At 49.5% G+C, this 23,331-nt stretch overlaps 4 protein-coding genes across 4 annotated transcripts; 1 reads left to right on the top strand and 3 right to left on the bottom strand.

Annotated features, from left to right (window-relative positions):
• Positions 1 to 697: 697 nt before the first annotated feature.
• Positions 698 to 2,219, bottom strand: EAH_00041830 (ferrochelatase, putative; the record flags this gene model as incomplete). Its single annotated transcript, XM_013391779.1, has 2 exons — positions 698 to 1,485; positions 1,661 to 2,219. The coding sequence occupies 2 exons, from the start codon at positions 2,217 to 2,219 to the stop codon at positions 698 to 700; spliced, it is 1,347 nt and encodes a 448-aa protein (XP_013247233.1).
• Positions 2,220 to 5,626: 3,407 nt separating this feature from the next.
• EAH_00041820 (kinesin motor domain-containing protein, putative) lies at positions 5,627 to 12,898 on the bottom strand (the record flags this gene model as incomplete). The annotated part of the gene is made up of 6 exons (XM_013391778.1): positions 5,627 to 6,496; positions 8,012 to 8,170; positions 9,053 to 9,456; positions 10,025 to 10,100; positions 10,830 to 11,099; positions 11,657 to 12,898. 6 exons carry the CDS (start codon positions 12,896 to 12,898, stop codon positions 5,627 to 5,629), a joined length of 3,021 nt encoding a protein of 1,006 aa, XP_013247232.1.
• Positions 12,899 to 13,874: 976 nt separating this feature from the next.
• Positions 13,875 to 17,142, top strand: EAH_00041810 (centromere/microtubule binding protein, putative; the record flags this gene model as incomplete). The annotated part of the gene is made up of 10 exons (XM_013391777.1): positions 13,875 to 13,982; positions 14,227 to 14,367; positions 14,535 to 14,635; positions 14,927 to 15,026; positions 15,247 to 15,323; positions 15,505 to 15,552; positions 15,664 to 15,765; positions 16,099 to 16,283; positions 16,545 to 16,891; positions 17,023 to 17,142. The coding sequence occupies 10 exons, from the start codon at positions 13,875 to 13,877 to the stop codon at positions 17,140 to 17,142; spliced, it is 1,329 nt and encodes a 442-aa protein (XP_013247231.1).
• A 4,843-nt stretch (positions 17,143 to 21,985) lies between these two features.
• On the bottom strand, positions 21,986 to 23,331 carry EAH_00041800 (hypothetical protein, conserved; the record flags this gene model as incomplete). The annotated part of the gene is made up of 2 exons (XM_013391776.1): positions 21,986 to 22,671; positions 23,043 to 23,331. Coding segments are annotated over 2 exons (975 nt in total), but the record flags the coding sequence as incomplete, so codon positions are not given.

Below are 23,331 nucleotides of genomic sequence, written 5' to 3'. Positions count from 1 at the left end.
ATAGGCGCCAATGCTTATATATACATACACAGATAAATATATATATATATATATATATATATATATATATATTATTTAGACGTGTTCATGTATAGACATATATACATAGATGCCTATATATGAATATATATTCATATATATCCGACTGAATTGAGATTTCGCATAGCAAGCCTATCAGACGGTGCAAGATGCAAACTCTACATTTCCTCTGCATGCATTCCACCGCATATGAAGCAGTTATCATTAAAAGGATAAAAAACATTATCATTAAAAAGATATCAAACAGTATCATTAAAAATATATTAGTAGCACAAAAAGGATAGAAAGGTATCATCAAAACATACAAACGACAAACAATATCTAAATGGGCACCTCCCCGTCAAAGCAAGACACGTATGAAGAGACACGTATATACAAAGATGAAAGGACTTTATGTTGTGATTCAGAGACGCACCCATTCTGTTGCCAGAACTTCCTAATTGAAGAGGCAATGGAATGTATGTATACCGCGTTGCTCCAATACCCCGCCACTATTCGCAAGTCCGGCATTACTCTGTTCACACAAAGACAGAAGCATATGTTGCTCTGAAGGATGTTCCTCCTGCTGCTGCAGCGAGGGTGGCTGACGATGCGCTTGCGGAACAGCAACAAAAAACAGCAAAACCAGGGCAATCCAAATTGAAACACCAATACAAACTTAGCTCGTCAGCAGCCGCAGTTGGTCATCATCATCATTATCAGCAGCAGCAGCGCCAGCGCCAGCTACAGCCAGAGAAACAGCAGCCGCAGGGACAGCAGCAATCTCAGCAGCAGCAGCAGCAACTAACCGCCACTTAGTGAGTTCATGGAAGACAGAGTCGAATGCAGACCCTGTGCACGATGCTGTGGGCTGCGGATAGAGCGGCAGCAGCAGCAGCTTCAGTTGCTGATGCTGCTGCTGCAGCTGTTGCAAGCAATTTCCTATACTTGGGTTCCCGTAGCGCACGCAGGCCACGACTTCAAAGCGAGGCAACGATTGCTGCTGCTCCCGCTGCTGTTGTTGTTGTTGGTCAGGTTCCTGCTGTTGCTGCTGCTGCTGCTGCAGCTCGTCAAGGCGTTGCTGCAGCCGAGCAGCAAGAGCAAGCAGATGCACCAGCAGTGGCGGAGCAGACCCCCCCTCTAATACATCGTGCACCTGCTTCTGCAGCAACGATGGCTGTTGGCGCTGTCGCTGCTGCAGTGCAGCAGCGGCAGCCGAAAGACGCTCCTTAACATCTTCAGCAGACAGCCAAATAAGGGCGTACCTTTTTGCTGAAAGCACTGAACAGGAAGACACACACAAGACACCTGCAGTTGCTGCTACTGCTGCTGCTGTTGCTGCTGTGGCTCCTGTTGCTGCTGCTTCGGTTGCTGCTGCTGCTACCTTACAAGACCGAAATGGAAGAATGATGAGGTGCAGCAGCGGCAGCCAAAAAGCTCTTGGCAGCTCAACGATGCGCCGATCGCCTAGAAACTCTGCAGCAGCAGTAGCAAGGGCAGCAGCAAATTCAAGGCAACATGCATTCCCTTGGCTTCCCGCATCGACGTATCGAACTAGTGCCAGGAGTCGGCAGCATCAACGCAACAACGGCAGCGGTAGCAACGAAAGCAGCTGCAGCAACAGCGGCAGAAGACGGCTCACGCCCGAGGTACTTCCACAGTGCGGTGTAAGTCGGCTTTTTGGGGGAGCCTAGATTTATGAGAACGACGTGAACTACATCTTTGTTGCTGCTGTTGTTTCTGTTGATGCTGCTGCTGTTGTTACTGTTGCTACCATTGCCGCTGTTGCTATCGCTTTGCTTGCTGCTGCTGCTCTTGCCGTCGTTTCTGTCGCTGCTGTTGCTGCTGCTGCTGCGCATTGTGTTAATGAGTTGGGGGGCGTGAGGATTCTCCCGGTGCCAAAAGCGCTGCCATCTTGCTGCTGCAGCACTGAGCAGTTTCTGTTCTTTGCTATTGATTTGTAGCTGCTGCTGCTGCGCCCGCTGGTAGTGTCGCTGCTGATTCTCTGTGCCTCTCCACGCATCCACAGCGGGGCCACCGGCGGCGGCGAGACTGCTGCATCCTTTTTTTTGCCTGCTGCTGCTGCTGCTGTAGGGAGTGCTGGTATGGAAGTTGTACCGGAGCGTGCTGCTGCCGCTGCAACTGCTGCTGCTGCTGCGGAGGCACGAAACAACGACTGCAAGGGCCCTTGAACAATGCATTCCAATCAGCAGCCGTATGCACGGTCGCCGTTTTCTCGTTGTTCAGCCAAACCCTAAACCCTAAATCCGCAATCACAACAGCAGGTTTTGGGTTTCGGGCTGCTGCCCCCTTTTGCCCGCCTTCTACAGCTTCGAAGGAACAGAAGACAAAGTCAAATAGACATATTTATTGATTTGTTTGCAGCGTATCGCAGAAGACAACGGGAAGAAATGCCCCAAGCCACCACGGGGCCTGCGGAGATCATGCATACACCCTATACCCTAAACCCTAAGCCGGTGGCTCTAATGGCTAAACACAAAGCCTTAATCTTGGCCCCAGAAGAAGCCAAAAACGAAGCATTTGAGCCCGATTCTGGTGTGCGTGTTACCCAAGAACTACTCATTTTAAGGTAAAGGGCTTAGCGTTTAGGGTTTAGGATTTAAGGGCTTGGGGCTCGCCGATACAGCTGCGTGCGTAGGATTAGTTACAGTTGAGCCAACCAGTGAAATTAGGCCAATTAAAATATATAAATGAAAAGGATACATTGGATATTTTTAGTCGTAGTTTTTTTGAGCCTTGCGGCCGCTTCCAGCTCGTGTAGACACGAATCCTCGACCCCGTAGCCTAAACCCTCTTGCTATATAGGCATCGAATATGCATGCAGCCGAAGCCCCACCATTAGTAACTAGCCAAGAAACAGCTAGCCAAGAAGCTCCTACTGCGGGGAATGCACGTGGGGAGTGTGTTGCTGGTGCTGCTGCGGCTCCAGGAGGAGACACAGCAGTGGCAACAGTAGCAACAGCAACGTTGCATGGTGTGGCAGGAGCAGCTGCAGAAAGACCTTTAGCAGGAGACGAAGCGGCAGCAGCAGAAGCAGCTTTTGCTGCAGCAGCAGAGCTACAGGAGCAGCAGACGCAGCTGCCAATGCCGCAGCAGAGGTCGACGCTGAATGCGGAGCAGGTGCAGGCAATGAAAGCTTTTGAGATTAAACTTCGAATGGACAATGAAAAGTACAAATCTTTCATTATATATGATTACACAGATGTGAATAAACCTACAAATTACTTGTTTCCGCGTAAATCCTTAAAACAAATTGTACCTAGGAAAAAGTACGATAGTCTTATTGTTTATAGTTCCATCGATGTGCAGAAAGTAAGAAATGCACTGTTTAACTATATTATATATATATATATTTATGTATTTATAATTTTATGTAGGTAGTGACAATGAAAAGCACAAACGTTTCGTTATTGATAATTATACAGATATGTAATCAATACTGCGCTTCACCATAAATGTATATTTAAAATTATATATAGGTAATGTCGAAGGGACGTAGACATGTTTCATTGTTTATAGTTATATATTTTAGCGTACAAAGTAATATATGGAGTGTTTCATTGTAAACGTATACTCAGTTATATACACACTACTTCAAAAAAATATATATATACCGACAGACTACTCCATTAAATGCAGATAGGTATAATATTTCAATATCCGAATGTATGCATACACAATTAAGCGGTATACACAATGATTTTTTCTCCACATGTATATATATATACATATATACATGTATGTATACGCATATATTATTTGTGCCGAAGGTTCCAAAATGCTTTTATTGATTCATTTATGAAAAATATGCATATGCATCCCTTCAGAATTTTTATTCGGCTGCAAGCATACAAAAGGTTTTCGCTGCGTTTTAGAGAGTATTGTTGAGGAGCCCTTCAATGAAGTCACCGCCATTTAGCTTCTTTCCAGTACATGCTCAGATATGTTGCAAGTACACACCAGTGTATAGATATGTTTCTGTCTGGATGCATGTAGCTCAGCACAGGAACATACGCATTTGCATATACATGCACCTATGCATGTATAGGTGCATGTCTGTGTGTGCGCATAAATATATAGATATACATATATATATATGTATATGTGAATGCAATAACTCCATATATGTGTATACCCGTATATGCGTGCATATAGGCATATATATACATTAATAGGTGAATGCTCACAAGGACAGCTACGGTAGATGTGATGTAGTGTTTGAACAAGCCCATTAGTTTGCATCGGAGAACAGACGCGCATTGAAGTGCATCTTTGCATGCGTCTTTCTTAAAGTTATTTTTGTTACTATCTATTTATTGCTTAAATTCTCGTTTGTCGACCGGTCCAAAGTACAACACAACAATCGCCCTCCTCCTCGTGGAGTTTGTATGCAAATGTACCCTTGCGTGCATCTGCCGAAACACCCAATAAATAGTTAAGTGGATACATAAATAAATACATATCTACAAAAATAAAGTCTTTTTCAAGTGAACGGGGGGGAAGGGCTACTGCAGTTCAACCGTGAGACGGCGCCGTTGACTGCTTTGGTTGCTTTGTCACCAAGCAGGCCAGCGCATTCGCTAGTTAACTGGGGCCTACCTAGCTAGAGGCTACTCAGCTAGACGCCAGCTACCAAGCGATTTAGCTACATAGGTAACAAAGGGAGAGGTAGACAAGCACAGAAGGAGGCAAACAAATAAAGAAGGATGCAGAGAGAAGGACATATAAGGGGTGCAAAGGAGGCTCAGATAAAGACGCACACGATTGGACAGAGACGGAAATGGGGCCAAATAGCGTAGGGGTAGAGGCATAGGCGCAGTTAGCTAGCTAGCTATCTGATTACCGAGCCCGCTAGCTGATTAATCCGATCGCAGCTAGGGACTAGGCTTCCTTGTATGAACCCGGACAAGGTAAATGCATTATACTAGTGCCGAGCTAGAAGCTGCACGTGATAACTCAAGGAACCAACAAGGAGAGGAGAAGGAGCAGAAGCATCAATTAGTAGACGTATGCAGCAGCTGTTTTTCTCTGCGGATGTGCAGGTACTTGGCCGGTCACCCCGAACTGAGCGAGCTGCTGCTGGCATTCCTAGGCGCAGTGCTGGAGCACCATCAGCGACTGCAGCCACAGCAGAGGCTTCATGAGCAGCAGCTGCTGCAGTTTGCCGGCCGCTACTTCACTCAGCCTAACCTCATAGAGGTCGTAGCGAGAGCAGTGCACAGACATCCCGCAGATGCAGCCCTTTCGCATGTTCCAGGCCGATAGAGCAGGCCATTACCTACCTGAGAGTGCAGCCAGCTAGCCACGTCACTAGCTAACCTGCTGGCCCGCCAGCTGAATAGAGCGTGCTACCCACCAATCTATCTGCACCGCCTAGCTAGATAGGCGGTTAGGTACCGAGGTAAACAGCTTGCTACCTCCCTGGCCAGCCAGCTAACTAGCTAGCAGCTAGCTAGCTAGCTACTTATCTATGGGGCTGCCATGCTAAGTAGCTAGCTGGGCCGCTTTCAAGCTGCGGGGACACCCCGCACAGGACACGACTTGCGCTAATAACCTGTCGTTGTTAAAAAGCACACAAGGGGAAAATTCAGTTCGTTTTAAAGTCGATTCCCTCGTCATTCAACAGGCCTTTCGAGTCCGAGCCAGGCGTGCTGCCAGCAGCATGATGAGCAGCAGCAGCAGTGGCAGCGGAGGCCACAGAGGCAGGAGGGGCATCCAGAGAGACGAGACTAGTGCTGCACAGTCTGCCAAAGGCACCGCTCTTCCCGAAAAGGCGAAAGGGGCTGAGCCCCAATGAACGCCCTCCACCTGCACCAGCTGATGGAGCAAAAGCACCACCAGAATCGGGATCGGCTGCTGGTGCTGGTCCAGCTGCGGCTGGGGCTGGCCCTGTGGCCGGACTTCCGTCTGCTGCACTGCCGCTCTGGGGTGAAAAGTATTCGTCAAATTGCAGCGTGTCTTTGGTGCGGATAAGGCCTTGGGGCTGCAGTGCAAGTGGCTGTTCAGGTTGCTGCTGATGCTGCAGTTGCTGTTGGTCGCCGTTGCACTCGATACGCTGCAGTTCGTGCTCTTCAGTGGGCACGTCGAAGTCCTCTTCATGCTGCCGCTGGTGCAGCACCTGCTGCTGAGACTGCACGGGCCGCATGCGGAGCAGCACCTGCAATTCTTCGTCGGCTGCTGCTGCCCGGCTGCTGCTGCTTTCACTCGGATGAATAGTTGAGGAGGAGCCTTCCCAGCCGCATTTGCCAGTTCGTGCTGCTGCTGTTGCATCACTTCCGTTTTTTGCTGCTTCATGCGCTGCTGCAGGCACTTCTGTTGAGTTCAGAAACTCGGCTTCAAAGTGCTGCTGCTGCAGCAGCATCTGCTGCTGCTGCTGCTGCTGCTGCGCTAAAGACTGCAGAAAGGCAAACCTGTCTCCGCTCTCCCTAAGGCTTGCCTGAAGCGCTGCCACCTGTTCCTGCAAAGGAAAGGGAATCTAGATGTTTGTCTCGCTGTACAAGAGCTGGATGCACCGCTCTCTGTGTTTGCTTAGTTGTTTTTGCTGTTTCTTTCTTTGGGCTATTGTTCGTGGTGAACTCCGTCTCGTTGTTTCTGCCGATTGTCACCTAAGCACGCCTCCATTTCTGCATGCAAAACTTTCAACTTCTGGTGCTGCTTTTTACAATTAGTAGATGGAAAAGCATCAAAGTACTGCAACTGCAGTAGGAAGAATGCTAGCAGCAGCAACAACAGGAACTGCGGTGCTAGCAATAGCAGTAGAAACAACATCGGCGCATTCGCAGGCAATACTACGCTGCGAATGGCTGCCATAATAAGAATAAACATAATGGCAAGCCTAACAAGAACTACAATAACAACGTTGGCAACAATAATGGCAGTGGTAACAATACCGACAGCAATAGCAATGCTAATAGAAGCATCGACAATGATAACGGCAACGCCAATAGTTATACGAGAACTGATACCATTACTAATACTAACAATGACTTAGATGGTGAAATAAGGGTTAGGGGATTAGCGCCGACGCGGTTGGCTTTGACAAAGGCAATGAAAGCACAAATGGCAAAAGTACTACCTGTTGCGTATGTTGCTGTATGTCTCTCCGCAGGGTGGCAATGCACATTTTTATTTTAGAGTTTAAGGCTTAGTCCTTGGGTTTTAGGGATTGTTGACTAGGTTTGTTTTCTTCCCTCCGCAGGTGAAGGTTGAAATGAAGATAAGGAACCAGCAGCACTAGTATTTGTGTTCGTATGTCCCCTGTTTATCGTTTATTTTATATTTGTTTGGTGTGTTCCTTTTTTCCCTTTGTTTATGATGCCTACTTTCTCATGCTTGTTTTGCAGTTTCCACGCATCTAGTCTGACCCACTTCCTACTGGCCATTTGTCGGTTCGCTTTTCCGCTGTGCTCAGTCTTTATTTGATCTCCTTTTTCATTTAACCAAACCGACTGTTTCCATTTTGCCGTCAAGGGTGTCGGTTTATTTCAGGTGTTTTTCTCAGGTGGGTGGTTGGCCGGTTTCTCTTAAGTTTCGTCTTGTGCGTTCTGTATTTACTCTTTTTTTGTTTGTTAGCGACAGGAATTTTTAAGTACATCTTCTCATTACATCTCTGCCTTTCGTATTTCGCTGGTCACACTTTTCTCGAAGACTTTTGCCCCGTGCACTGGTTACTGATTTTCGGTTTCCTTTTCCCTTTTAGTTCCGTTTGTTGCTATCTATGCTGTTTCGTCTCAAGTTGAAGTGCGCTTGCCTTCTTTTCTATTACATGTTCTATAGTATTTAGTTTTTGTCAAGTGTTTGCTTTGCTGGACGTTTCTTCCTAGTAGCTGTTGTTTATAGCTGTTGTTTATTCTTTAGTGTAGTTTTGCTGCTGTTTCCGCGTCGCATGCAGCTTTCCCGTTCTTGCGTCTTTCTGGTTGTTAAGCCTGGCCTTTTGTCGTCTCTAATTAAATTTGAATGTGTTACGAAGTACCGTAAGAAGAGCGTTTTCAGTGGCCAAGGCATCGATGTCTTCCAGAAGAAGATTTACAGCCTCTGCAGTGGCGTGGCGCACTGTGGGGAGAGGTGCTTCTCCTCCTGCTGCTCTTCCTCCTCTCCGGTCCTTCTCTGCCGTGTGCAGCTCCGGCAGTTCCTATATCCCGTAAACCGTAAACGCAAAAGCCGTACACTCAAAGGGGCACACGAGCAGGACGCAGGTATCACGAGGGCATAATACTTGCACTTTGCATATTTTTTGTATGGAATCCAAGGTTCAGGAGCTAGGGTTCAGGGGTTGACTTGCCTCTGGCTCCTCTGCGGCGTCAAGGAAGGTGGTGATTGGACTGGCGTGCAATCGCCTCCTCATGTTAAGTCTCTCGTGCAGATCCTGATCATAAGCGCCGGCATAATAAACGCATGTGCTAGCATGCATGCAAACGCATGCAACAAAATGCTTGCAGTCGCGCAAGCACTTGGCTTAAGGCTTCTATGATAGGTTTTGTTCGCCGCATGGCTTCCTACTGCAGCTCCTGCTGGGTTTTCAAGGCAGACACGCTAGACTCCTTCGTTTCTACGCAGTTGTTTCTCCGATTTTTGCGTTAAAAGTGAGACCCAACTAAACCCTTGAGATATAGGCTTGCCTGCACGAGACGGAGGAAGCGGCTTTCTGCTGAAGGATAGTTCATCTTCAGAGCAGAGAGCAGAGAACAACCCCAAACGCGCGCGCAAGAAGCAGTATATCCCTTGAATATATTTGCAACGGCCAAGGCACGTTCATACATTTGTTGTGTCAAATACAGAAACATAAGGGGGAAAACCCTGAGCATGAACTATCCACCGCGTGTGATGGTGAAGAGCTAAACCCTAAACCCTAAACCTGTAGCTGCAATACTCGAAATCCTGCATAGGGTTTCTGCTTATTCATTGGTTGGATTGACAATGTTGGTTTTTTGTAGTGTAGATGCTTGCGCTCCTCTTTCGTTTGTGCTTGCTGTTTGTCCCTTTTATGGCTTTGCCGTTTTGTCCTTTTTCTCACTTGGCGGTGCAGCTGACACTGGAGCTGGTGGAGTTTTGCCTTGAGGCCAGCCACAGCAGCAGGTCCATTGTGAGCGTCTGTGTCGCTGATGCATTTTTTCATTTTGTGCAGTTGGTCGCTGCTGTTGCGAATGGCCTTTGCTCTCTTCGCATACTTCAAAGTGTTCAGCGTCTCCTCTTGGTGGCTGCTGGCGGGGGAGACAGTTGCAATCATTGCCGTGCGGCAGCAGCCCCCCAGGCTATCCTTCAGTAGTCGCGTGAGCTTACTGTCTCGGTAAGGAACGAAGCGCAGCGGTGGGCCTCCGCAGGAGCCCCCACAAGCTCCCCCAGAGGGCCCCCCACCCCGTGCTGTCAACGCGTTTATTACATTGCCCAGCGCCAACAACGACCTGTTGATGCTGGCGCCTGAGAGATTGAGGGCATTCAAAACACAAAACCTTGTCAGTAAGGGAGAGTGCAAATTCAACCGCGAATCGAATCCCCAAACCCTTAACCCTAAATCGTAAACGCTGAAGCGATGGGTGAGACTGTGGGCCTCCGTTATTGCGATAAAAACGCATGAAAGGAGACAAAGCTCTAGCAGCAGGACTTTTAGAGTATACGATTTAGGGTTTAGGGTTTAAAAGGAGATTCTGTCGAAGCATGTGGCTGTTTTAAACGAACCAGATAAAAAATGGCTAACGTACGCAGAGTGGGAGACAAGGACGCAAACAGGTGCACTTTCATTTCCCCAGGCACTCATACAGTTAAACCCCTAAAGGTCTAGATCACAGGACCTCTACATAGCTGCATTGCTGCGTACTTGAACAGCAAAGCCCCTGGAACCTAACTCCCCAGACCTCAGGATTAAACTGCTAAAGCAGGAAACTACGGCAGCATATTGCAGGTAGGAAATCCTATAGGTTTGGGCGTAGTATAGTGGCACCTTCTGTCATTCTTTGTCCGTGATTGCTGGTTTGAGAGGCCCGCTCACTGCCCGCCAGGTCAACGAGAGACAATTTCGAGAGTTGCTTTTCATCTCCATTTTGACCGCGCAACATCACATTCACCTGCGTCGATCCATTAAGGATAGCAAAAAGTACGCGTCACTGCGTATGTACAGCTATGCCAGTAGCAGTGTGTTTGCTGAAAGCAGAGGAAACGCAACCCATCCAGTATACACAGATGCAATATGCAGATGCACGCACTGTAAACGGCAACCTAAACTATAAGCTTGCAAGCATGCATATACACAAGGCACGCAGAAGCAGAAAGGGCGCAAGGCCGTTTCAGCCAAAACCGCCAAGCCGCTCGCTTCAAAGAAGCGAGCGGCTTGGCGGTTTTGGAAGGAGCTGCAAGGTGTATGCTGGTACTCCAGTTGCTGCTGCTGCAGTAGCTTGCGTTGGATTGCCCCACTGCCTAAACTTCCGCAACCCCATGAATTGGTAAGTTGGCGAACGCATGCGGTGCTTGGAGGCCTTCGCCCACAAAGCCCAAGAAGAAGCGGTAGAGGCTGTGGTGCTGCTAAATCGCTAGCCAGCGTGTCGTGCGGAGTTAGCTAGGTAAAACAGCCAGCTAGCTATCCGGCGGCCTCTGTATCTAGTCTGCAGCCTGGAAATCCAGCTAGCTAGGTGTCCACCTAATTCGTTGTTGAGCCTTCCAGCTCTCTAGCTAGCTACGTCGGTCGACTGCTGTATAGCTGGTTTCTTTGGGCTTCCTGGTCGCCGGAGCTGGAGAAACGAGGCGTACAGCACGCTGCATGCACCTGGCGAGCAGGGACTGATGGCTGTTCGTCTGACTTGTAGGACTGCATGAGACCTTGAAGAAGTTTGATTTGCATTCGTCGCCTCTTGTGTTCTGCGCGCGTTGCCCTCGAGGAGCAGCAGCAGCGCCTGCTGCGGGGAGCACAGCCTCAGGGAAGTGGCGTGCTGCAGCAGCACACCACGCTCGGGGTCTTCTCGCAGTTCGCAGACTTCGCCGCGATGCCCCAACAAATCTCTAATCGTCTCGTTGTAAATCTCAACGAAGCGACAGATAAAAACATACTCCTTCTCCTGCTCACTGCTGACCTGCGCGCCCCCAACAGCCGCTTCCGGCAACCCCAGCTGGTTTCGTAAGTGTTGTTTGCATGCATTGTGGGAGTGAAAAACAAGGCATTCAGGCTGTTTGTGAGGTTAATGCGAATGCCAGGACACTCGGTATGGCGTCTTTCATTCGAAAGTGCTGCTGACGAGCCACAATGATAAAAGTTCTGCTCCTGCTGTTACCGTACAGGAACATGCAGCACGCAGAAGCCAGATCAGCTGCGACGTGAAGGAAGGAGGGGCCAATGCCTCACGGCTGCCTGCCGCCTCCGCGAGAATGTGCATTTCTATCTTGGCTGATGGCGCTTTTTGTGTTCTCCATCAGCAGCACTTCTTGCAGCGACACTACTGTTGCGAATGCAGTATAATTGGGGCAATACTAGCAAAAGCAACTGAGTTCTTATTTGCACGCCTTTGCAGCTCAGAGCTGTTCGACTGATTATTTCTGGCCGCTTCTTCCTTCCTAAACTCAAGACACGATGATTCATGATTCGTGCTGTCCAGAAAACGTTAGACGAGCGAAGCAGTCGATATTTGCTGACCTGCTGGAACAGGAGCTGCAGGGCTCGAGGCATCACCCCCGGTCTCGTTTCTGTACCAAGCATCGTGTAGGTTTTTCCCGCTGCTGTGGCGCCATAGGCAAAGATAGAGACATTAGTTCCTTTGAACAGTTCTTGCAGTAGAGGAGATGTGCTCAGCTGAAACACCTCCTCCTGCCCTGCACTCTCTCCAAAGACACTATCAAACAGAAAACACCGGCGGCGAACGCGACGCCCTCGGGGACCTCCACCTGCGCCCCTCTCCGTCACCAGCAGAGACTGAGGCGCCACCACGGAGACGCTTTTGCTGTCTCCTTGTCTACGTTCAGACTCACTCAGCGGACGCACCCGCACAGCCACAAATACGTTGCTTCCGCTGGTGCTGCTACTGTTGTCGTTGTTACTGTTGCCGTTTTCTGCTGAAATCACGCCCCAATCGGTGCACGACTCACCGCCTACTGAGAGACCGCTAGAAGGAGCAGCACCACAGACAGGAGATACAGAAGCAGGGACTGGCGGGACCCCCGTTGCCTCTGCAGGCTCATCAGTAACAGCAGCAGCGTCAGATGCAACGGCTGCTGATACGTTGTGCTCTGAGTCTGTGCTCACGTATCGTAGGCTGCTAAACTGTTGGCCGGAGCCCAGGCTGCTGCGAGTGCTGCCGAAGCTCAGTCTGTTGTTGAAGGCACAGCTGTTGAACGGGACTGCACGAGTCTCGCCAGAGTAGCCACACCGCATGCTGCCTCCTGCCTTGGTAGAGGAATGCAGCAGTCCCTCGCAGCTGCTACTTAGCTGGGAAGGGCTTCGTTTCTCTTGACTCGCTAAAGAAGAATTCGATCGACTGCGGTGCCCAGCACAAGATACGAACTGCGTAGCAAGAGCAGCGTGCTGCTGCTCCTGGTGCTTCTGTGACATCAGAGTTGAAGGCTTCATAAGCTGGTAGTGACGCTGCTGCTGCTGCTGCTGCTGCAGGTGTAGCTGCTGCATTTGCTGCAGTTGCTGCTGCTGCTGCTGCTGACGTGGCAGCACCTGACTGACGAGCGCGCTCTGCGCAGGAAGTTTATGATGCTGCGTTAGCTGCGTGTTCTGTGTCACTTGGTAAGCAGGCGATCCTTGTGCGTATCTACACTTCACAAAGGTGTTCGCTGTCACGGGGGCTCCAATGGGTTCCCCCAGAAGAGGCCGCGGGGGCACCGCCTCCTGAGCACGCATGAAGCTTGTCAGCTTGTTTGGGTTGAAGTGCATTTGCAGGAGGTCTCCGAACTGGCGTTTTTTTTAGTGTGTCATGCGGCGTCTAGACAGGGTGAAGTGATTGAGTATTTTGCGCCCTCATTCGTCTGCAGAATCTAGCAATTATGCACATGGGAACTTAGCAGGTAGTATATAGAGTTGTTTTATAGAGGTTTTATGTTATCTTACAGGGGAGCCGACAACCTGAGACAGCGGCTGTTTGGACCGATGCTCCCCCCCGCATCTCGTGGAGACGGAGCCTCATAATATTGGCATAATTCAACTTGTGGAAAAAATGAAACTCCCACAAGATTTATTTCCCTTCTTACTTTCAAACACGAAGTTCATCGTTGCTGATACTGAGAGGATCTAAGAAGCATTGCCGCGGAGGCATCTTGGCCCAGCCCCAAAGCGTGCTGGTTCGCTGCTTCAACAGAAGCAGCCGACTCAACAGCAGCAGAGAGACCGCCAGCAAGATCACCAAACTATGGACCTATGTAGGTTAATGCCTTTACTGGTGCAGCAAGTGGAGCAGCAGCAGCAGCAGCAGCAACACCAGCACGCAACCAGCCGATGCACAAGGGCCATCTGCCCCACACAAGCAGCAGCACGACGGATCTGTAGCTGCTGCATGCTCTAGTCCTGTTTTCTCAGCAGCCTTCCAGTTTTCTTTGTCGTCTTTAAGGTAATACTTTCTCCTGTTCGATTCAGACCCTCACTGCAGCAACAGCAGCAGGAAGGCAGCCGGCCCGTTGAGCTCCTCCAGGTCAACAGGGCTCGTAGCTTCGGCGGAGTATTGGCCAAGGACTTGTATTTTCCTTCTTTTCTTTTATTTGGTTGTCTCTCAAGTTCGTGCCTTTCTCCCTGTCTGTTTGGCTGGCTCTAGACTTCCGTGGAGGCGCGTTCCACGCATCCCATGCATGCACCGCATGCAATCTCCAGTTGTCCTCGGCACAAATACACCTAACCAGTTGTTCTTTAGCTCAGCATCATGGGGGAGAAGGAGAAAAAGAAGACAAATTCAAATGACGGATTCGTCATTCAACCAACTAGCACCCCACCACCGATCGACACCAGCAAGTGGCCCCTACTCCTCAAGGTATGGCGTGGTGTGGATTTATTTTTGTTTTGCATTTTCCCACGTCTTTTGTGCGTTTTCTGCAATTGTAGGATCCAAACACGCTGCGGCGTCGCTGCTGCAATGACAGGCGGATGCTCTTAGTGTATTTTAAGCATTTGCTTCGCTCGTACTTGGCGTCTATGATTGTAGTTTTTTTCCTTCGTTGCATGAATGCTCATCTTGCGTCGTGCTTCTCGTATGTCTACTGTTACTGCTGATGTAGAATTACGATAGGCTTAACGTCAGAACGGGGCACTACACGCCGCTGCCCTTCGGAAGCAGCCCACTGGCGCGGCCACTGCAGCAACATCTGAACTACGGGTCTTTGCTGCTAGACAAGCCCGCAAATCCTTCATCACACGAGGTGTGCATGCAAACCATGCTGCTGCTGTTGTTTCTCGTGTGTTGTTGCTGCTTCTTGTGGAGATCCTACTGTTGCGGTTGTTGCTGGGGTCGCTGCTGCTGTGGCGCCACTTCTCTTTGCTTGATTATTGCAAAGTAAAGCTACTTGAGTTGCTGTTTTCTGCGCAGGTTGTCGCGTGGCTGAAGAAAATCCTGCGGGTTGAAAAGACAGGCCACAGCGGCACCCTGGACCCGAAGGTGACAGGCTGCCTGCTCGTGTGTATTAACAGGCAAGCATATTACGCTGTTTAAGTTGCATTCAAGGAGTACGTGAAACTTAATTATGTAGTCTGGACAGATGTGCAGGCTACATGCTGCAAGGAGAACGCGTGTGGACAGGGGGGATACTGAAGGCGGTTTGACGCGGCTTGGTCTGGCTTATTGTGTACATGGAAAGAGGACGCGGATCATTTGCTCCTTGCTGAGTTAATTTGTTTCGTGCCATTTCGTCAGGAAATTAACGATCTGTTTCCTTCGTGTAATGCATGCTGTTAAGGTAGTCTGTTTCGTATTCTTTGCAGGGCAACACGACTCGTGAAGAGTCAACAAAGCGCGGGGAAGGAATACGTTGCCGTCGCTCGTTTTCACTCCAAACCAGAAAGCAAAGCCAAGGTGGCGCGGGTACGTTCAAGGTTTCTGAGAATACTTCGTTGCATTTATGAGTTTCGTCAACCCGTACAATGTATTGAAACTTGTTTAATATACCTCGCTCTGTAGGGTGTTTTTTTACTGGACTTAGATCCATGCAAGCGCGGATGTAGCTTGTATATATTATATGTATGAGCAGTAGGAGAAACGAGGACGGAGCATCTGGGCCAAAGTTCTCGGTTGTACACTGCAGGCACTGGAGACCCTTACTGGCGCTCTCTTCCAAAGGCCACCTGTTATTTCTGCTGTCAAGCGGCAGCTTCGTATCAGGTGAGGGTTGTGCTTTCCGGCAAACGGGTCAAATCATTTGCTGATTGAAACGTTGATATGTAATGAAGCTCCCAGCTGGCATGTGTTGCTGTTGTGTTGTACTGGGCAGAAGAGCGCTGCCTGTGCACTGCTCTACAGTATATTCAGCTTTTCTGCTTACGTTTGTGGGTGTTCTTTGCAGGACGATATACGAGTCTGAGATACTGTCTTACGACGAGGAAAAGCACTTGTGCGTATTTAGGGTGTCCTGCGAGGCGGGAACATACATTCGTACTTTGTGCGTTCACTTGGGGCTTTTATTGGGCACGGGTGCGCACATGCAAGAATTGCGCCGTGTAAGGAGTGGAAATTTGCAAGAAGACGGGAACCTCGTCACGCTGCACGATGTCCTCGATGCGATGTATGTCTACGACGCATTCCGAGACGAAACTTACTTGAGAAGGTGAGACGCTCTGAGGGCTTTTGAAGGCTTGTTGTAAGGCTAAGAGGGTTTAAGGTTCAAGATTCGTAATTGTTAATTATGGTGGATTTGTTTATTTATTAAAGCAAGTTTATGCATTTGTGTTGCGTGGCCTGCTGTTCCAAAGAACCACCTCCCGCTTGAAGATGCGCCTCGCTGCTCCGTCGTCGCACGGGGGTAACTTGCAAACGGGAATAATGCATCATCCATGTGATCCGTCGATGTAGTTCTCTTGTTTATCTTGTTTGAATTAGGTACTTCTAAACGCAGATGTGCAGATGTAGATATTTATCTTGCGTTGTGTTTTTTCTGAAGAATTATCTTCCCATTGGAGATGCTCCTAGTGGGCCTTCCCCGTATCGTGGTGAAGGACTCATGTGTCAACGCCATTTGTTACGGCGCAAAACTCATGATTCCTGGTGTGCTAAGGTTTGAAAATAACATTGAAGTCAACGCAGAAGTTGTCCTCATGACGACAAAGGGAGAAGCCATTGCGCTAGGTAAATACACACGTGGCACTCTCGCTCTCCCTGCGTTTCCACATCCTGCATATATATATATATATATATATACACTATACAATGTAGACTAAACCCATGTACGTCTATGTGCGGGGATGCAGTCACGGCCCGTCGAAAGCTCGTATATATATATATATATATATATATGTATATATATATATATTATATATATGGCTTCACGCAACTGCTTGAGTGAATATATACTTGAAGATATGTTTGGCTTTCACTTTGAACGTGCAGGTGTAGCGCAGATGTCAACGCCAGTTATAGCTAGCGTTGACCATGGGGTTGTGGCTGCGGTGAAGCGGGTGTTGATGGATCGGGACACTTATGCGATGCGGTGGGGCTACGGGCCGCGTGCGTCTGAGAAGAAGAAGATGATTTTGGGGGGACTGTTGGACAAGAAAGGAAGACCTAACGAGAACACGCCCAAAGAATGGCTCAAGACAGAAGGGTTCCTCCCCAAATTAACGGGAGAACCGCAAACACCGCAAGCACCAACTCCTCCCGCCGTGAAAGCAGAACGGGAAGAGCAGCCAGCAGCAACGGAAACAGATGAAGCGACACAGAACGGAGTCACTCAAAAGGTACTTTGAAGTCATCGGGTATCTTCTGCCTCGTGAAATGGTGATGGTGAAGGCACTGGGCGTGTTGCAACGCGATGCACATTCACGCGGTACATCTGGATGCGTGACGCCATTTTTCGTTTGTGTTGCAGCTGAAGAAGAAAAAGAGACGCGCTGAGGAAGAGGAAGCAAGTCTGGAGGAGGTCGCAGACAAACCACCGAAAAAACATAAGAAGAAGAAGCATCGAGAGACGGAAGAGGACGATGAATGATGACAGTGGCAAACGCACCTCCCAAATATTCAACATGGTGTTCGCAGTTTGAGTCTGCAGCGAGTTGAAGTTGCATTTGACAGGCGGTCTAGTGAAATCGGGAGAGGAATCACAGGGATGTTCAGCCGGCACGGAGTGTATTGGATGCTGAACTGTTCGCGGTGTCGCAACCGGTGCTTGCGTACTCGTAGCCAGCTGCCTAGCTAAATTTGCTGTTGCACTGTGCAGCTTGGTAGCTAACAAGATGCACACCGGCGCGTGCGCTGGGGACTTTGGATTTGCGCGATTGCACGCACGCAACGATCGCGTCATCGGCCAAACGGGTTGCACGTTCAAAATAAGAAGCCTCGGGCTAAGTAATTTTTAAACAAAAAACGTGGACAGAGTTGACACACCGCCAGCTGGGTGACCAAGCGGCTGTTTATTGGCGTCTGAAGAACCAACGCAAACCGTCACTGGGCTTCTGCTTCTTTCTCGGCGCTGATGTAGAGCACTGAGCGAACAGAACACGGCCCAAACTGCGACATGGACGTCAGTCCGTTGGCAGCACCACCCAGACTGAGCCAGCTGCTCCGGTTTCTTCTGGTTCAGGGTTCTCACCGTTGTTCCCACGAATCAGGGCCATTGGATATGAAGACACAAGTGTTTGCTCCTCCGAGAATTCCTGCGCCCTTTCCAAAGCGATATTCATTCGGTCGTCCAGACACTGCATAACACCTGAGGTCACGGCACATTCGTTTCCCATGATCATTCGCCCTTTTGTACGCGCTTCTGCGTACAAGGTACAGACATAGTGCCTAAACTCTACGTGCATGCATTCATATACATTTAAGCAAGTCGAAAAGGTTAAAAAGTCAACGCGTATAGCCGTACAAGGTATCAGCGAATCGGAGACCATGCTATTGTAGAAGGGAGGAGCATACGGCTAGAGTCTGTGCACAGGCCTCTACAGATAACACATGCAGTACGGGCACTAGAAATGTAGGCAGAAGCTACGAAAAGTTATCCCGCTCTTTGGCGTGGGTTGCAGCCACACGATACAGGAACCGTCTGCTTGGGAACAACGTGACTTCCCCTGCACAACTTGCACCGTATGATTCACTACTACAGAAACGGCCGCTTTTGAGATTATCCAAAGTAGTCCACGGAGCTGCAAGGGCATCAGATAGTTCGCAGTTCGTGATGCAGTCGTCCTGTGTTCGGACTGTATGAAGGTGTTTATTACCTTTGTAGGTAACTCCGCTATTAAGCTTGACGAGCACGTTCCCTCCTAACACGCTCTGCAAGAATTCGCTGGGGGTTTTTCTCCCAGTTGAGGCTGGGGCTGGTGGCTTGGCTGTCATTTCGTCTCAACGACTCACAAGAGGAAGCACAAAGAGGGGATATAAGTGGTACCCGACACTACTAAAGGCCCGGAACTAGAAGAAAAGTTAAGGAATAGAAGTAATACAAGTATATTGTTTTTAAGCCGAATCAGCCTCATTCGCTTGAATGTCTCCTGCTGGCCCGCTGCGCGTTGCTGCCACGTCACGATGGCAGGCTTGGGGCTGCATGACCCTGGAAGCTCGCCAGTACCTCAAGCTGTTCAACAAGCCATACATTTTATCAATTTCAAGCATATTGCAAGTTATGAGTAACGTTTTCGGTCTTTGGAAATGACCTTACCGGTATTTGGCGTATGGGGGGCTCACCATGATGCTGCAGAATACACCGTCGATATTAGTACCAAAGGTGCAGTTGTAGCCTAGTTATTGACAATGCCTCCAGTAACTGCCGGTGCATTTAGTACATCAACGCATTGGTATCCCGTTCATGGAAAGCCAGATCCACACAGTGGCCAGCGCAACAAGGCCTTAGTCTTGGCCGAGGACAGTCGTGAACTGCGGTACAGCTACGAGAGTGAAGAACACGGTTCCCAAAAAACTATAGGCTTCCTTTCCACTCTCCAGACGTCCCGAGCACTGCCGGGCAGTGGCCAGGAGCTGGTGTGCAGAGAAGGCGGCCTGCCATGAGTTGCAGCGTTCCTCGAGGCAGCTCCTGCTGCAAGGAATGCTGCAGCTCAGGGCGGGTCGCCCCCATGTTTCCCCAGGCACAACTTCGTTCCTATTTCCAATGCTGCGTACGGGTGGTTATCCTTCGGAGTCTCCGTAACTTTCAGTTGCACGGTTAGATAATGGGCAAAACAGAGCATTCTGGGTTGTTTCTCGAGAAGGCACTCAGACTGGTTGCAGCGGAGCTGAGATACCATTCGTCAGCAATGCTCTTCGATGCTTGGAATAAGAAGAAGACAAAGAAAGTGGCCAGGTAGATGCACTGGGGTAGATGAGGGGGGGACGTGTGGGTAGGAAGTTTCCCAATTGCTCGTCCCAGCTCTCTTCGTACCCGCATCGGAACTTGGTGGGAACTCTTGATCTTCATGACATCGTATAATGTTCTTCCCTTCTGTGTTCAGTTGGTTGGCTATCATCCTGCTGCCAGCAAAGGCACAAGCCTCGTCACAAGCTACGTCAAAACAGTAAAATCGACCTATAAAATGCGCTCTGATGCAACTATCCGCCTTTTATGTTTTTTCTTGATGATGCATCTTATAACGCGTAACGCGTAGACAAACCAGCATTCTTGCTATCGAACGCATGAGACACAACTGCGTGTCGGCGTTGTGTCCAGCATGTACACTGAAGGCCTGCACCGCAGTCCCTGAATGAATCATCGAGCACCTCAGATACTAAAAATAACCAACTGATAACCAGGAGACAAATTTGGCAATTGATGTTGTCATATCCTAATGAATCCCAACGACCCTGAATGGTCGTCGTAGGGCTGCAGTCGGGAAATGCAGCAAGCTCGCTCTAAAATTGAGGACATGTCCAGCCTCTTGTAAGCTGAAGCCGCTACCTTGTTCCTCGAGGCCCTTGCTCTGCGTCTCTTCCGTCGGGTTCACTTCCACAGTCAAAGATACTGATGACGCCGTTTGCATCCGCCATTTGGAGTCGATTGTGCGGATGCCCGCCTCACGTCTGCAAGCTTTAAGTTGGCAGCCCCCCAGTTCCCCTTAACATCCTGATCAGTAGAAGCGGAATCCTTTGTAAGACCGCCCCCTCCCCCAAGCCCTGTTTTATGGTGCATTCCTCACTAGCTTCTTACGAAACCCTGCATCCCCATAGAAGAGTAAATTTGCATCACGACAATGGTTAGTTCTGTGACTGGGCGGGTGGTAGGTCAAGTTTCACGCAAGAGCTCAAACAGGCAACTGCTGCCTACAGCGGCTATGCAGATAATGCGAGATCCGCATACTCAGCATCACATTAAAGTCTCCCGCGTTCCTCTTGCCGTAGTTTGCACTGTGTGCCATATCAAGCATAACTTACCAACCCCTTTTTATTCGTACAAACTCAGTGATGCCACGGCGTGGGTGCCGCCTGAACGCTAACTCAGGAATGCAATCCCCAACTATTCTTGCTAGGGAAAAAGAGACAGTTCGGGCTCGTTGTGGATCATCAGGCCGAACCAGAAGCCCCTGAAACCTCCGCTTCCTTTTCCAGTTATATACGCCTAGGTACTGGCAGCCCGGGTTAAGTAGTACACTATTGAAGCTTACACTACACAAAGCTGGCCTGAAAGAGGGAGTCTTTCAATGCACTAAGATCGTTGAGCGCTTCAGTTTAAAGGTGCGCATGGCTTTAGCACATAAGACGAGTGTGTTGCCCCGCGCACATATAATGCCGCCAAAGAATGGTGGAACGAAGTGAGCAGAGTCTCCACACAAGGGGCGCCACCAGACGCTGTCGTCCAGCTTCATCCGGTTGTAAGAATTCCACTGTTTACGGCGCTCCTCTCTAACCTCCACGCCACACTCCAGCACACCCCAGAAGCAACTCGACCCGAGAAGCACAAAGAATGCCCAATATTTCCCAGCGCGCACATTGCCACTGGTTTAAAGAGGATCGAACTGTTTAGCCTGGTGAGCTCCAAGCTGCAGAAGGACAAATCCAAACAAATTCAGCAAGAAGTAGCCAAAAACTTGGCGCACCTGAGCTCGCCGAGCTCATCTGCACTCACCTTTGGCTATGCAACCTGTTTCAACAATGAAGCGAAGGCATCCCACAAGCAGTGGCGCCCCGAAGCGAACATCCACAGGAGGGAAAGATGAAAACCAACACCGCGCTTAGTGCAGATGAATATCAAATAGCTTCAGCTGAAAGTAGAACAGCCACAGCAACAGTCACAGCAAACTCCCTTGCCTCCACTGTGAAGCGTCTCCACCCACTCGAAGCGCAAAAAGTCCTTGAAAGAGAATGAAGCAGTGACAATGGAGGTAGTTAGCTTCCACGCCCGAAACTGCCAGTTTCGAAGCATTCTCCGCATAACTAGACGGACACGACGGAGCGCAGTTTGGTGTTAGCTTGTCTAGAAGAAAAGTTGCCTGGACATTTTAGCTTGTGCTTCGAAGCTATTTGGCTCAAACAGCTTTGGTCATGCAGCTTTTCGTAACTTGCATAAGGGGGGATAACAGGGGCAATTAACAGCTGTGCCTTGAATATCGAAGCCCTCACAGCCCATACCCGAACAAATGCCGACCGCAATCTAAAGAATTTCTAACAGTGGTAATCAGGTGTACTTGCTTTTCACGCTGCACGAGAGCGCTGTTAAACAGTGCAGCGTGCTGCGCACGACCGCCCTTGGCCGCTCTTCGGAGACCTTGGAAGCGCCGCCAGTCCAAAGCACTCCTACTCTACTTCCCTGAGAAAGGATGGTGCCTTAGCAGTCTGCATACCCATTTATGCACAAAATCAACGTCCTTGAAGCCAAATACGGAGTCCTGTCCCGACAGGCTCACCAGCCTTCATGGCGAGCTACACCATTCAGCATCATCCATGCACCATTTGAGCCACTGTCCTTGGTGGAACCTAGGAACTGCTGTCGTGCAGAAGATCGTTTGCTTTAGTGGAACCAGAACATCTGCCGAGGGTCGCTTGCCCGATCTATATATGTCCAGAGCTCCGTGTAATGACTGCGCCAAACGGATGTTCTCTTTGGCCGCTCGAAATGAAGCTGCTCTTTTTGTAGGTCCTCTGTACTCCGGAATTGCACTAACAACACCCCCCCACCATTCGTCGCGATTCGCCCTGGGTCCCCAGACCTCACTGGCAGCGTACAACGAATCTATGACTATCAGACAAAATGCAAGTCTTTCGACGGCCACCTTCGGCTTCGCACGTTCAACATCCGCATCCATCTGGAGTGTTGCATACCCAACTAGAAGCTCAACATGAGTCGTGAGCGTGTCTAGATGATACCAGTCAAGCTGTGGCAACTTCAGGCAGTCCTTCACAATAAGCAATGACTGGAGGTAATTGAAACGCCTGCTGCCTACTAGTTCTATATTTTCCTTCCTAAACTCCCTTACGAATGCCCCGGGTACGACGCTTGGTAACCTAAAGAAGGGATGCGTGTTGATGGCCTTCACGACAGATGTCTGCAGTGACATCATCAAAGGGGCAAGAGTAGGGGCATGCGTCTTCCTTATCCCTGGCAGTGCCCATTAAACAAATAGGTCATATGATATCAACCCTGTCAGCCTAGAGGATTACACGGAGAAAAGCACAGCTATTTAAAAATCAGCAAGAGGAAGGAAAAAGCTAGGCGCACTGTCCAAAGAACCAATAATCGCAAAACCTCCGGAGTATCAACTTCACAACCACAGTGCATGTACTTTTTCAAAGGAAGCCAAGAACTTACTTCAACTCTAGAACTCTGGTGACGCAAGCCATCATCCCCTCTCTGTCCCTTCATCTCTATAGACTGTTGTTTTCCCTCCACACGCTGACGGCGTTGATGATTGGTTAAGATTTGCGAAGCATGCGACTGTGTGCTGGCCTGCAAGACGCGCGACCCCTCACGAGACTTAGTTGCTTCTGAAGATGGGACCGATGAACCTGAGGGCCCCAGGAGGCCCTCCAAAAAATGTTGCTCTACTACTCCGCTCAGAGAAGTGCCCCCTTCGAACGTTGCAGGTGCGGCAGCGCTTGAGCGCACCGCTTCGTCGTCTTCGTCGTTGGATGACTCCTCGCTTGTACGTTGCAATTCACTAGAAGACGGGCGTGAAGGCATTTCCTTCGTGGGGTCAAGTAGCCACGCATCCAGAGAGAGGCCTGCTTCGTCTGCAGCCAACACTTCCTCTATGTATTG

The sequence above is a fragment of the Eimeria acervulina genome, genomic scaffold (genome assembly GCF_000499425.1).
Source record: "Eimeria acervulina Houghton genomic scaffold, Eah_scaff534, whole genome shotgun sequence".
Lineage (NCBI taxonomy): Eukaryota > Apicomplexa > Conoidasida > Eucoccidiorida > Eimeriidae > Eimeria > Eimeria acervulina.
This window is presented reverse-complemented; position numbering and strand designations above follow the sequence as displayed.